The 14,842-nt window shown below is 35.0% G+C and overlaps 1 protein-coding gene across 1 annotated transcript in view; it reads left to right on the top strand.

The window, feature by feature from the left end:
• Positions 1-525: 525 nt before the first annotated feature.
• GABRG1 (gamma-aminobutyric acid type A receptor subunit gamma1) overlaps positions 526-14,842 on the top strand; it is a gene marked incomplete at its 5' end in the record, with an annotated part of 86,779 nt that continues 72,462 nt past the window's right edge. The window contains one exon of the mRNA XM_072621432.1: positions 526-662. Within this exon, the coding sequence (XP_072477533.1) occupies positions 526-662 (137 nt within the window). The remainder of the gene's footprint in view (positions 663-14,842) is intronic.

The following is a 14,842-nucleotide window of genomic DNA, read 5'->3' as shown; positions in this document are numbered from 1 at the left end:
AAGACAGGCTCGGCCTTCCTCTGCCCAGTTAGATCACATGGGTTTCATCCTGAAGAGAAATTCTGAATCCAAGATGAGTTGGGGAAGAAAATCAGCCAGCCCTGAAGTCGAGCTTGGCTGTCTGGGGACGTGGAGCCAATGGAAGGGTTGATGAGAGGGGGTAGGGTAGTGTCTCTCTCTCTCCGGGATAGGGATACTGATCGAACCCCAACCAACTTGGATCTCTAGCTCTGAACCACAAGAGGCTTTGTTTTTCTTTTCCTTAAAACCCAATCTATTCCAGACACCCAGACCAGTCTCCCTTTCTAGTAAACGAAGCCCCACCCCTCGGAGCCTCTGATTCGCCTAACACTTTTTAAGCTAATTTATTCCAAGATTTTGCTGATCTTATTGGCCATGCTGACTCCAGTTCTCTCAAGCATCTGATGCTACCTGTTTGGGGGGCGTTTTTCGGTCCTCACACTCTCCCTTTCTCACCAGGGTACTGCTGAGATGGCAGAATAAGTATTCTGCTTGAAGATTTAAACTAGCCCCCTCAGAACGAGAAGAACAAACTCAATGGATTCTTGGAAAAGTCCTTTTCTTTTTCCTTTATTCCTATGGAATCACTGCGGCGGGGTGAGGCTGCTGCTCCTGGTGCTGATTCTGCGTTTGGGGACTTGGTGAGTACAAGTGGGAAAAACCTTAGGCTATCCCCCCTTGCTTTATGGCTTTGATTGACCATTCTGGGTTCAATGATAAGCATTTCCTGGGCAAACGTGTTACACGTTTCCATCTTTGCATGTTCTAATTAGATCAGATTACTTAGGAGTCTGACTTTATCTCTCAGCCTAATCATTTTACTTTTTAAACCAAAGTGCTACCCAATCTTCTTTAATGTATCAACAGTTATCTTTGAAAGTAAATATCTGTTAGCATAGTTTGTCGAATATACATGGACGATATCAAAATTTCCTTAATGATTCTTGATTATAAAAAGTTGTTAGTTTTGTGTTTTTTGTTTTGCAGAGACCTGTTACACTTTTATTATTCTCCTCTACCTATTTCCCCTCCCTTTCTCCTTTCTCTTATTTCTGTTATTCTTATCATTTAATATTGCTTGTCGTCTGTGACATAAGCATTGGGGGGGGGGTTATTTAGTCTAGTTTATTTAAACCATAGGGGGAAACCATTTCCTGTTTGATCAGAAAGCAAGGAATATTTAAGGTCAGCCACTAGTTGTATGTGTTTTATTGAAACAGTTACAAGAGGAATTATTCAAATTAATTCATTGGGTACACTTTAAAATTAATTTTATGATAATATGATCATTCTGTAATCCAAAAAAGTTATTTTACTTATTTTTCACAGAGTACTAGAGTGTATAGTCAATAAATATAAGAATACATACATATATATGCATATAAATGCCACTTCCTACTCTTATTTTCCCATGAAGAAAATAGTTTGTCTTTCAGTGAAACTCTCATGTCATTTTGGAAGCAAGGTAAAATGAACAGAGATTTCTATTGGATGGCTTAAGAAAAAAAAAACAGCAGTGAATAAAGTGAAAGCTTACTGTTAATATTTTAAACCATTTTTTTATATCATACAGTTTTGGTTTCTAATGAGTTTCCATTTTACCCAAGAGTATGACCAATCTGCAGTGGAAAACATACTTTTACACACTGCACTTTCATCATTGCTAAAATGAAATATTGTTCAGTGATTTGGGCATCTAAAAAGGACAAATTGTTTTCTTTCAAAACGCGTAATGTACCTGCATTTCCTCCTAAGGAATCAAATAACATGTCAAAATGATTTTATATCTCTGTCCTTATTAGAGTATTCTGATTTGAGCTTATTATCAGGATTAAGCATGCTGCTACCTAAAGTCAGAAATAGTATAGATTAGACATTTTTTCAGAAAAAAAAAGTCTCATATCTTAGAGCTCCCTTTAAAAAAAAGATGTTTGATGAATTACGGAGATATTTAGGAGGAATTAAAGACCAATTATACCATTGCAGACATTCAACGTAATACTTCTCATTAGGTACCAATAATATTGGAAGTATGGAGAAAAATCATCCTCAATGACTCCTGAAAGAACAATCTGAATGCTTAGTAGTCAAAAACATTGGCCTTCCTTTCACTGTATTATCCATGATATCAAGTGAATAAAACTTTTAATTCATAGCAAAGGCAAAAAGTATACTTTACCCTTAAATAAATACCTCTTTTCTCACAAAAATTTTATGACTGCATTTATTTTGCTTCCCAGTCTATGCAGTTGAATCCAATATCATATGCAAGTTTTTAGAGGCAAAGGGCTTGATTTGTGAAACACTGAACAAATTAAACTGTTGGCTCAATAGACATGCGCACTGATTTTTCTAGTGAGAAATTCATAATTAATTAATTGGATTTGTAAATAAATCTTTAAAGAGAGAACACACAGAGGTTAGGTTTAAACACAGGGAAAGTAAACTGGAGATGTTACTAGTATATTGAAAAAATGTTGACAGTCACAATGTATAATTCCATCCAAAAAGATGCTTATACCCCCATAACAGTTCTTTTGACCCCAATTTTATCACTAATAGTCTGAGTTGTCTACTTCACTTTGCTTGGACAGATTTAGTTTCTGTGTTCTTTTCACTGTACACAAAATTCAGTGGTGAACACAAATATCTACACTTAGGCAATCCTCCCAACCCTCCTGTCCTCCTTGCCTTAGTCTTACTTTAGGGTGAACTTTCCCAAAGCATCCACAAACAGGCCTGTTCATCAAAGTTCTATTCATTAAGATTGATATCACTTTAAAAGGGAACTATTTTTGGATTTAAGAATCAGAAAGCCATTGTTCCCTGAATCTGATAAGAACTATTGCTTTCTTCATTGCTATCCATTAAGAATATAGAGGAGGAAGAGCATATTGATTTTAAAATTGTTGAATTATGAAACATTGCCCTGCTTTTTTTTCTTCTCTAGTAGTTGGAATTAAGATGAATCAACTGTTTTCTATGTTCTATTTTCACCATCTGTATCAAAAATATATTGTTTCTTGGCAACAACGTTAGTTTTTTTCTGTTAAGTTTCAACTGATCAATTTTTAATGTAGGTTCAATAACTTTTTGTTAATGCCAGGTCTTTAACATTGGAGGAGCATTTTTAGAAGTGATTGAAGGAAACATTGGAGGAGCTATTTAAAAAACAATCATGCCCAATTCTAGCAGTCCATAATAGCATTTATTTTGACATTACCATAGGGTAAGGAAAGGTCCAAAATAGGAGGAGAGAAGGAATTTAAATTTTCAAGGGAGTGGAAGAAAGAAAACTTTATATCTGCTATCCTATAGCCAGAATGAAAATATTAAAATATGCTCCTTTATTTTCAAGTTCAGTATTTGAGTAGATTTTATCATTACTATTATTGTGAGAGGGGCAAGAATAAACTAATATTCTCTGGTTGCTGTCAAGCTGCATTTATAATAACCAAGATGTTTACTTTACTGATGATGTTTTATGAAAAAAGTAGTCAAATTATGTTATTGAATGAGCATGTTTCTTTACTTGTCTATATGTTTGCATACTATAACAGAAATAAAATAAATCTCAGAAGAAACTGGATTTGTTTCTTTAGGTTAAGAAGAAACAAATAGAATAGATAGACATACTGAGAACTTCTTGTGTGTACAACTACACATTTAGGTTGCTCAAGACAATGATCATTAATTTGCCTTTCTAGACCTTGTCTTCTGAGTGACAGTCACTCAAAATCTATAAGAGGAAAGAAGAAAGACCAACAACAAATAATAATGCAAATATTTTTTTTTTTACCAAGCATGAAAGAAAGCTAACGCTTTAACACATTTTGGAAAAGGAGCACGGGTAAGAATTTAAACAGCTAGATATGAGTTTAGGAATGACCAGAGGAGTAAAAGAGAGAAACAAGGGACAAGATGGAGAACAGAACTGTAGCACTTTATATAAAGAAGTAGGGGAGATGAAAAAAAGATGGTTGTTAATTGTTATCATTTAATTTAGTAGGCTTAAGTTAATAAATAGAAATTTTTCATATTCAGTAGTTACAACTATGTTCACAACTTTGTAAGCAGTTCTAAAAGTAGTATTTGAGAAAGAAAATGATTATATAAGTAAAATGTTCTCATTTTGCAAATGAGTACAAATGGTTCTCATTATTTTAAAACATAGTTAAAGTGAATTTAATTCTCAGGGAGGATATATGGGAAATATTCATTCTTAAATTTTGAGTTACAGAGCATAAGGAATTTGTCTTGGAAATTAAGCAAAATAAGAATATATTAGAATGACCGAGAAGCCGGTAAAAAGATAGCCCTTTCTATCTCTCCGCTATGCTTCTATTCTCTGATCCAACTTCACCTCCCTGAAGTTTTAGACTCTATCCCTGAGTCCTCTGGATGAGGTCAGCTTTTTCACTTATCTGACCAAGGCCTGGCCCCCTGTACCACTTCTTGCAGCCTCCTTGCCATTTTCCTCACTCAGATACAGTCCTCCCCCCACCTTCCCACATTCTCCCACTTGTTATCTTTTATCCTGTAAGAATGTAGGCTCCTTGAGGATAGGGAATGCTTTGATTGCTGGTATTTGTATCTCTATCACTTAGCACAATAACTCATAGAATAACTGCTCCATGAATGCTGTCTTTCTGTCTAGATATATATTTCTATGTCTACCTCGAGGGTACAGAAAAGGAATAACAGATTGTGACCATAAGAGAGAAATGAGTTGTTAAAAAGCACATTTATGGCAGGTTTCTCTGCTAGAATCATTTAAAATTGCTGTTATTTCTCAATGTGAAATTGCCCATCAGTTAATTCAGTCTTAACTTGCTTGGCTAGAGGCTTGGTCCAGGAGTCCTTCCACAACTCCTCACTTGGTAGGGAGAGTGGTAGTGATTCAAAACAAGGAGTTGAATGGGATAATGAGCCAAAAGTTAAAGTCTGTAAAGGTGATTTGGGGACAGTTTTTTTTTTTCAGGACTAAAATGAGGGAAAGAAAGCCCAAACTCCATGGGAAGATGCCATCATCACAGACTGAACCAAGAGCTGTAGAAAACATCCTATGCTACATCATAAAAGGGACCTCATCCAGACTGTGCTTCTTAATATCAGGAAACTCACTGGCAGGGGTTTGGTTTGTGGTGTTGTTATAACTATTAGTAATAATTGTTGTTTTTCCTCTATCTAGGATTTACACATAAGATGCTTTCAGGCCAGGATTTAATTTTCTGCATGAGATAAATGCAATGTCTTGGGTATATGATCATCTGTTTAAAAAGACATCAGCTTGTCATTGCCAGACTAATAGCACTGAGTTGATAGGAACCTATAAACATATTTTCAAAGAACTTGATTAAAACTGTTATAACAGTGGGCTGGCAATTGGGAATTCAGCTCTTGTCAGTCAACTATGGTATAGAATCAAGTTCCACTTTCATAACCAATAATAAAGGTTTTCTACACCATATAGTGAGTGGTTAGGAAGCAGAGCATGCTTATTAATGCTCCAAATTATAAATTTACACATAATATATCACCATGTCCTTCCAGAAGCATTATCACAACATCCATGTTGATTGGTAGCAGGTAGAAACTTCTGCATGTTCTCTGAAGTTTGAACTCCAGTTTTGTAATCCATGAATAACTAGGCACAAGCAATCATTCTTAAAAATGAATTTGACAATATTTTACAGAGTGGCCTAAAAAGTTGATTTTTTTCTTGAGTTTTAAAGTTATATTTGACCTCATGTCCAGAGAGAGCTACCAGGAAGCATTGGAAAGCAATTCTTAAAATATTTGAAACTTCTATAGGTGATTGTATTGTAGGTATGAGAAAAATAGGCAGAAACAATGCAGATTATATTCTTAAAAATAGGCTCAGCTTATTAGCAAAAAACAAACAAACAAACAAACAAAAAACTACCCCAAACCCCAGCAATATAAAATATCTATATTGTAATATTAAGTATTGTGTTCAGTCCAATCCTTTTCTGAGGACATATATGCTTAAACTTAGGAAAACATCTTTAGGTAACAGCGTTTTGCTGGGTATCTCCTGTCTGGTACTCTCTCTTTTCTCATCCCCATCTCTTAACTTTCCTAATTTTCTTCAGTTCTCAGCTGAAGTGGCATCTTCTGCCAGAAGCCTTTCCTCATTCTCCTTCATATAGTGCCTTTCCTCTGTCGAACTCAGTTGGTGGCCATGTGAATGTAGAGAAGCTAATGAATGTGAAAAATATTGTGAAGGGAAATTCAACAAAATATGACAACTGATTGAATGTGTGGAATGAAGGAGAGTAAGCTTGTATACCTGAGTAACTAAAGGAATGGTGGTACTATGATAAAAAAATAGGGCTATTCCAAATCATGGACAGTAGGGTACAGAGGTAGAGAATAATAAAAATGATGAGATATGTTTTGAACTGTACTTGATATATCATTGGAACAAGCAGTTTAAAATGTGCAATATTTCATTGATACTTGACAAGAGCTTAGAAGAGAAATAAAAAGTGTATATAGACTTCCGGGAGTCATCATTTTAGAGATTATAACTCAACCCATGATAGCTGTAAGTTCACTAAGAAATTGTATAGTGGTAACAGGACCCAGGGTAGATCCTTGGGATATGCTCACAATAAGGGGTTGACCATAAGTGAGGAATAAAGGAGAGTAAATCGTCTGACAGGTACCAGGAGAACTCACAGTATGAGAATAGCCTTGGTTCCAGAAAAATCTTGGTTCAAGTTTTGCCACCATATGCACAAACTGTGTGACCAAAGGCCTTCCCTGTAGACTATCTAGCCTCTCCCAGGCAGTTGTCTTAAGACTCTACATTACAGAGCACTGGGAAAATCGCAGAACTATCATCATCAACAACAACAAAAAATTGCTTAAGGTCCCCTCTTTTAGCTCTGAGAGCTTCTTACTTTGTCCTCTGCCTTTGCTCCTAATCCCAACTACAGAGGGATGTTCTAGCTAAAAATCTCTTCACATAGTCTAGTGAGTTAAGTCAATATCACTGGAAATATATAATAGAGTCCCTGCTGTTTCTTGATGCCAAGAAGGATACCACACATTATGGAGTTCAGGCTATTCTACTGGTGGACAATTCTGCATGAAATTTTTCCTAGTTTGTCTAAAATATTCTTATGAGTAACTTAGGTAGCACATTAGATAGAGAGTTAGATTTAATTCAAGAAGATCCAAGTTTAAACCTTTTATCAGAGACTAGCTATGTGCCTCTGGTCCCATAAGCTCTCTCTCCTTTAGTTTTCTCAACTATAAAATGGGGAAGGGGTGGTTTCACTGGCCCCAAAGGTTATTTCCAGCTTCAAAACTGTAATTTATTTCTATCCACTAGTCCTAACTTCAATTTCTGGAGATAACAAGTACCCAGACTCAGCCTGAAAATCAATCATTAAAAAAAATTATTAAGCATCTTCTAGGGGCTGGGCACTGTGCTAAGTATTAGGGATCCAAAAAGAGACAAAAGATAGTCTCTGTCCTAAAAGAGCTAACAATTAAATATCTGTTCAGAACTTTCACATCTATTTCATGTCTTCTTTTATTAGACAAGCACAATTAGACAAAGTTTTTGCAATTTTCACAGTCTCTTATTAAATATAACTATTCCTATATTATTTCTATAGAAATTTGCAATTTCCAGAATACTTTAACAATTAAAAAAAATATTCTGCCAATAACTGAACTTGAGGTAAAGTGTGACTACTCTTTAATTTTTTCAAGATGTTATACTTTTGTTACTGCATCAGATACAGCTAGATTCCAATTAGGTTGAACTATTAATCCCTTGAAGTTGTTGCATATATTCAAATTTGTACCATTCAGAAGTTATAATTATAAAAATTAGAGTAACTGTATCCAGCTCAATGGAAATATACAGTATGAATTTATTCTCACTAATGCAGACCTCACTAGTAATTGCACTGGCTTATTTAGCATTTGCAGCATATTACTCTTCCACATTGTACTTAAACTACTAGGTCTTATGTTCAGTACTAATAAATAGGGTTTCTATCCTTCCCGTGCTGTGTAAGAAATTATATTTATTTCTGTTAAATTTAATTTTAAAGTTTCACTCTGATGAGATATTTTCTAATCCTGATTTGTCATCCAACATATTTGTTACACTTCCCAGAATTGTGTTGTTCAAAAATATAAAAACCTAAGTTTCTTATTAAAATTTTCACTGGACAAAACCAATAAAGGGATATGAGCATTAATCAATCCATTAAACAAACCATTTTAGGTATAACTGTTCAACCAGCTATAAATGTGCTTAACTGTACAACCATCTAATCTATATTTCTTTACCCACTCCACAAGGACATCATGAGAAAGTATTCCTAAATATATTGGGGCATCCTAGAAACATTTGGCTTATGGCATTCAGCTGATATGCTAGACTAAGACTCCCATTGGGGAAAAAGGAAATTAGATTGTTTTCATATAACTTATTCTTACTAAATTCATGATGTGTCCTAATGATCATTATTTTTTTTTCTAAATGCTCAGAAATACCTGCTTAATTATCTCTTTTGAAATTTTGCCCAGGAACAACTAATATGATGTTTCTAATGGCAGTCCTCCACTCTACTTGTACCTTTGGAAATTGAGACATTATCTGCCCCTTTCCTATCATCATATTCCTCTTGTCTTCTCCATTACTCCTCAAATATCATCAGTGGTGTTTTTGCAATTATATTAGCACATTCTTACAATAGAGCCTAAAGATGTAATTTTCATGACCTTGAGATGTGAATGCATTTAAAAGAGCTAGGTACTTTCCCCCATCTCCTTATCCATTATGAGCCTTAATTTCTGCTTTAGAGTTATGTCAGAGACTTTAAAGAGAAATTAAAAGAAAAATAGACCTTTACATGGTCTGCAGTCCCTCTTTCATCTTTTTTACACTATGCCATCTGCCCTATACAATGGGCCAATACTTTTAGAAGTTCTTGTTTCCAATACAGATTAAAAAAATATCCATTTTTTTATCCTTGGCATTTCTTCCTTAGCCTCAGCTTTATTCTGTTCATTTTGTATGTTCCTGAAAGCATTCTTACTATTTGTGTACTCAATTCTATGTGTCCTTGGTTAATGACCTATCAATCTATCTGTTATATGGGTCCTTTAAAAATATGAAAGCAATAGAAATGAAGGTAAAATAGCTTGAGATGCCTTCTCATTTGCTTTTTCATAAAGATCTCTTATAACCTATTGTATAACTATATTTTTAGATATCCCATCTCTCTTTGAACACTTTTCATTTTAAAATATCAGGCCTAGGTATCATATGTGATGTTTTTTCTATTACAAAACAAGGCAAAACAAGAAAAACCTTCTTTTCAAAATCTCACATGGATATCAGATTCTACTTAGTATTAGGTTCACTACTACAAAATGTCAAATACTGCTCAAAATTACTTTTTCGTAAAGTTCCTTAGTTCACTGCTTCATGGATTCTTTATTTAGATGAGAATAAATTTTCTCTCTAATGACTGGGTAAATAAACTCAAATAACCAGTCCCATATCTGAAGAAAATCTCTGCTGCAATAATGTCTCACAGGTCTAGACTTGATTCTGTTACATTTAAATTGTTTTCTAATGAGTTAGGTGAAAATACAAATGGCATTCTTCTGAAATTTACTAAAGATCCAAAACTACAAAAGGATAGTTAGCATTTTGTATGAATCAGGATCCAAAAATTCTTCAGTAGGATCCAACATTGGACCAGACCTTAAAAACTGAAATGTAATAGAGATTAATATATAATTCTATACCTGGGTTCAAAAACAGAATTGGGGAGGTATGGCTAGGCAATACTTAATTCATTAAGAGCATGAGGACTTTCTTGGACCATAAAGTTAATATAATCCAATAGTTCATCATAGAAGATAGTAATCGGGAATGCCCTGTGTTTTCACTGGGATTGGGAATTCTCAGTGTACAAAGTGTCATATACCAATGCAGATCTGTCCTTTCTCTGTACATTGTCATCTTGTTGCCTTGGGTATTCAGAGGTTGAGTACCTACTATGTATCAGAGGGATGACTTTAACAGGGTTTCCCAGCTTCACAGATGGCTGTATTTCTACTACACTGAGTCATACAAACTGGAAGGAAAAAAATGATGTTACCCTTGTCTGGATTGGTAAGTATAAAGTCTAGAATAAGTGAAGGAGGGAAAAGTAAAATATCTAGAGTACTGAAAGGCTAGTATATTTAGAGGTCATGATTAGGGACTGAAAATGAAGTGATAGTAGAATCAATTCACAGAGTTAGTAAAATTTAGTCTAGAGAAGAAAAGACCTGGAGGGATGTGATATTTGTTTTCCTGAAAGGGGCTAGGTGGTGTAGAGGAGAGGGCTGTGTGACTCCTGAACAAATCACATTATCACTTTTTACCTCAGTATCCTCTACTGTAAAAAGTAGATAATAACAGTATCTACCTTTCAGGGTACTTATGAGGTTCAAATGAGATAGTATTTGCAAAATATGTAGCCCAGTGGCTGGCACATGAAAATTTTTATGTTGATGAATATTTCCTTTCCTCAGTCCTTCTCCTTTTCCAGTATTTCAAAGGTTTTAATACGGATGGGGGATAAAAGTTGCTCCACTTGGCATCAGGGCACAATTAGAAGTATGTGCTCACTTCTGTGGCAAATTTCAACTCCATGAAAAGAAAAAAAAAATCCTTAGTGACTCAAATCCTGCCAAAATATGAGAAGTAGAAGCCTCATTTTCAACTGAGACCTCGTTTTGATAGTAGCATCTGTGTGTGTTCATCAGAGAAATGATGGCATGACTTGCACTTGACGTTCTTTTGAGTGAAGGAGGACTGTGCAGGTCATGAGCCTCACTTCTCCAGAGCTACCTGAATGCAGTGACTGGTCATCAGGATGACTGGAGATGACCCAGCATGAGACAATTTGGGTTAAGTGACTTGCCCATGGTAACGCAGCTAGTGAGTGTCTGAGGTGAGATTTGAACTCATGTCCTCCTGACTCCTGCACTGATGCTCTATCCATTGCACCACCCAGTTGCCCAATGGTAGCATCAAGTTGTTGTCTAAAGGAAATGTTCCCATGTTGCCTAGGTTCTGGAAAGATTTCAACTTTCATTTCACCTGATTTTTCAAGTAATTTTTTAGTTCCGTAACTGTGAAAATAGAATTTCAATGGAGTTATCATGTCTTCAACGTGAGCATTACCTCCAAGAATTCAAGTTGCAACCCATTCATTCCTTTTTATTCTGGATAGGTTTCATCTGCATCCTGTCATAAGTTCATTTTAAGAATACCAACAGTCTATACCAAAGATGACAATAGACTCTAAATATCTATTGGTAGACCTGTTGCTATAGTTGGGTATGCACTTTTAAAAAATGTTTAGTATTTGATTTTTTCCCAGTTACATGTAAAAACAATTTTAACATTAATTTTTAAAGTTTTGATTTCCGAATTCTCTCCCTTCTTCCTTCCCTATCTCCACCTCTCATTAAGAAAGCAAGCGATTCTATATAGGTTAAACATGGGTAGTCATGTAAAACATTTCCATGTTAGTCATGTTATGAAAGAAAACATAGACAAAAAAATCTAAAGTAAATAAAAAAGATAAAAAAGTATGTTTCAATCTCCATTCAGACACCATCAGTTCTTTCTCTGGGGATAGATATCATTTTTCCTCCTAAGTTTGGGTATCCACTTTTGAGGAGCTCCAAATGTTTTACATATTATCTTAAAATACATTTTTAATATTTTACTATGGATATCAACATCTCATATCTAAATTTAATAATTGTTCTTTATACTTTGTTCTTTATCATGAAAAATGTTGGGAAAAACACTATTAAAAAAAGCACAAACTCTCACTTGCATTGATTGGCCTTAAAACATGTAGTGTTTGATTGACATCCAAATGGATTCTATCTTTAGCTCCAAGGTTCTTCTTACAGATTCCTTCCTAAAAAATTACAAAAGGTCACAGACCACATACTTCTGAGAACTTTAAAAATGAGGGAATTTGACAATACATTAAAAACCACAACAAAATAGAAACCTTTGCGAAGGGAAAAATGCTTTTAAAGAGATTGCAAATTAGTAAAGGCACTTCTAAGGGATATTACTTGATATGCATACATATGTATACATACACACAAATGCATATATTTACATGCATGCACCCATGAACACACACAATACACACATGTATGTAGTATATGTGTATACATGCATGTATGAATACATACATACATACATGTTACCTGATAAGACTAGGACATATTACTTGATATCTTATGGTATATTTCTCTTTTTTCTTTTTTAAATAAAATTATTTTTAATTTTCAACATTCACTTCCATAAAATTTTGAATTTTAAATTTTTTCCCCATCTTTCCTCTATCCCCACCCTAGGACAGTATGTATTCAATTACCCTCTCCTCCATTCTTCCTTCCCTTCTGTTACCTGCCCACCCCATACTCTTATCACCTTCCCTTCTATTTTTCTGGAGGGTAAGATACCCCATTGCCTACATATCATATTTCCTAGTTGCATGTAAAAATAACCTCTAACACTCATTTTTATAGCTTTGATTTCCACATTCTCTCCCTTACCCCTTCCTCATCCACCCTCATTGAGAAGGCAAGAAATTCAACGTAGGTTATACATGAGTGATCATGAAAAAAACTTTATAACACATGTTGTGGAACATTAATTATATTTTCCTCTATCTGGTTCCACCCTCCCTTTATTCACTTCTCTCATTTGATTTGCAAAAGTGTTTGCTTCCAATTACCCCTTCCCCTAATCTGCAGTGCCTCCTATTATTCCCCCAAACTTATCCCCTTTCCCCTTGCTTTTCTGTAGGATAAGATAAACTTCCATACCCAATTGAGTGTGTATATTATTCCCTCCTGAAGCCAAATCTAAGGAAACCAAGGCTCACTAAGTCCTTCTCACTTTCCTTTCTTCCCCTCCATGGTAAAAGTTCTTTCTTGTCTCTTTTAGTACATCTCCATTTCTTTATCTATCTATCTATCTATCTATCTATCTATCTATCTATCTATCTATCTATCTATCTATCTGTCTGTCTATTTGTGGATCTATCTATCGATCTATCGATCCATCCATCCACCCATCCATCCATCCATCCATCCATCCATCCATCCATCCATCCAGCTAGCTATATACTTAAATATGGATAGGGCCCATTCTTCAGTCCTGTATCAACACTAGAGAGTAGAGCAAATGAGAATATGGGATGTGAGGGTGATGGGGAAGAGGAAAGGGAAAAATTTTGTGGCTGTCAGAGGTTCTTATACAAAGGAAAGGAAGAGAGTAATAAAGACATCCATAAACTATGTAAAAGTCTTATTTATGCCTTGACATTAATGTACACAGAATTAAAAGTCAGTCCACAATGAATTCTTCCACCTCTGTTCTGGTGTTGCTGTTGTTTTATTTTTCTTAGTTCTTTGGTAAAAGGTCATTTGCAAACTACAACCTCTCTCCCTTGAAATAAAAGGAAAAATGACTCTTTTCCACTACTCTTTTAAATATTGGTGTTTCCAACATAGCTTCAACTGAAGTAAAAGTTTTCCTTTCCTGAGACCCATTAAAATGTTGTTCTACTTTGAATTCAGTTTTTAAAGTCCATTTCTTTTTTTTTATTTCATATTCCCTTTATTTTTTAGCCCTGTAGATAAGTGTTTTTATTAAAAATGTAATATCCCATGAAATAAAAAAGAACTACTTTCAAGGCTTTTCTACAGCCTATCTCTAACTTACTAACATTAGAACTATTATCTGATAGCAGTGCACTTCAGAGACCTGGAATCAGTACCAGAATTCAGGGTCATTTTGCCAATATTTCTAACAATTTGATTTTTATACATACAGTTTAAGTTTGATCAGGTACTATGTATGTTGACCTATAGTGATGTGTAAAGGGCCTTCTATGATTTTCTGTGCCCATTTGGATTCCAGCTAATTTAAAATGGATGCTACCAAATCATCCTACAAAAGAAAGAGATTCAACACTTTATTCAATGTACTTCAAAGATTTTTACTTTTTGTTTCTCCATCTGTCTATTTTTTTTACCATATTTACTTTGACCTCCACAGCTCCCAAAGTAATTATCCTTTCACCTCCCTATTGTAAGTAAAATCCTTTCTCTCTCTCTCTCTCTCTCTCTCTCTCTCTCTCTCTCCCTCTCTCTCCACCCCTGCCCCTTTCCATCTCCATCTCATCACACTTTCTTTCCATTCTATCTCCCAGGAATTTTGTCCCTTTTCAGTTTTGATGAAGCTAGTTTCTTTTTTAAATTAATTATTTTTGGTTTTCAACATTCATTTCTACAAGATTTTGAGTTCCAAATTTTCTCCCCATCTCTCCCCACCCCCACCCCAAAACACCATACATTCTGATTCCTCCTTCCCCCAATCTGCCCTCTCTTCTATCACACCCATCCCTTCCCCTATTTTCATCTCTTCTATTTTCTTGTAAGGCAATATATATTTCTATACCACATTACCTGTATTTCTTATTTCCAAGTTGCTTGTAAAAACAATTTTTAACATTTGTTTTTAAAATTTTGAGGTCCAACTTGTCTCCCTTCCTTCTCCCTATCCATTCCCATTGAGAAGGTAAGCAATTCAATATGAATTATGCATGTGTAGTTATGTGAGATACTTCCATAGAAGTCATGCTGTGAAAGACTATGTTTCCCTCCATAATATCCTGCCCCCCCATTTATTCTATTCTCTCTTTTGACCTTGTCCATTCCCAAAAGTATT

Source organism: Notamacropus eugenii, chromosome 6 (genome assembly GCF_028372415.1).
Source record: "Notamacropus eugenii isolate mMacEug1 chromosome 6, mMacEug1.pri_v2, whole genome shotgun sequence".
Lineage (NCBI taxonomy): Eukaryota > Metazoa > Chordata > Mammalia > Diprotodontia > Macropodidae > Notamacropus > Notamacropus eugenii.
This window is presented reverse-complemented; position numbering and strand designations above follow the sequence as displayed.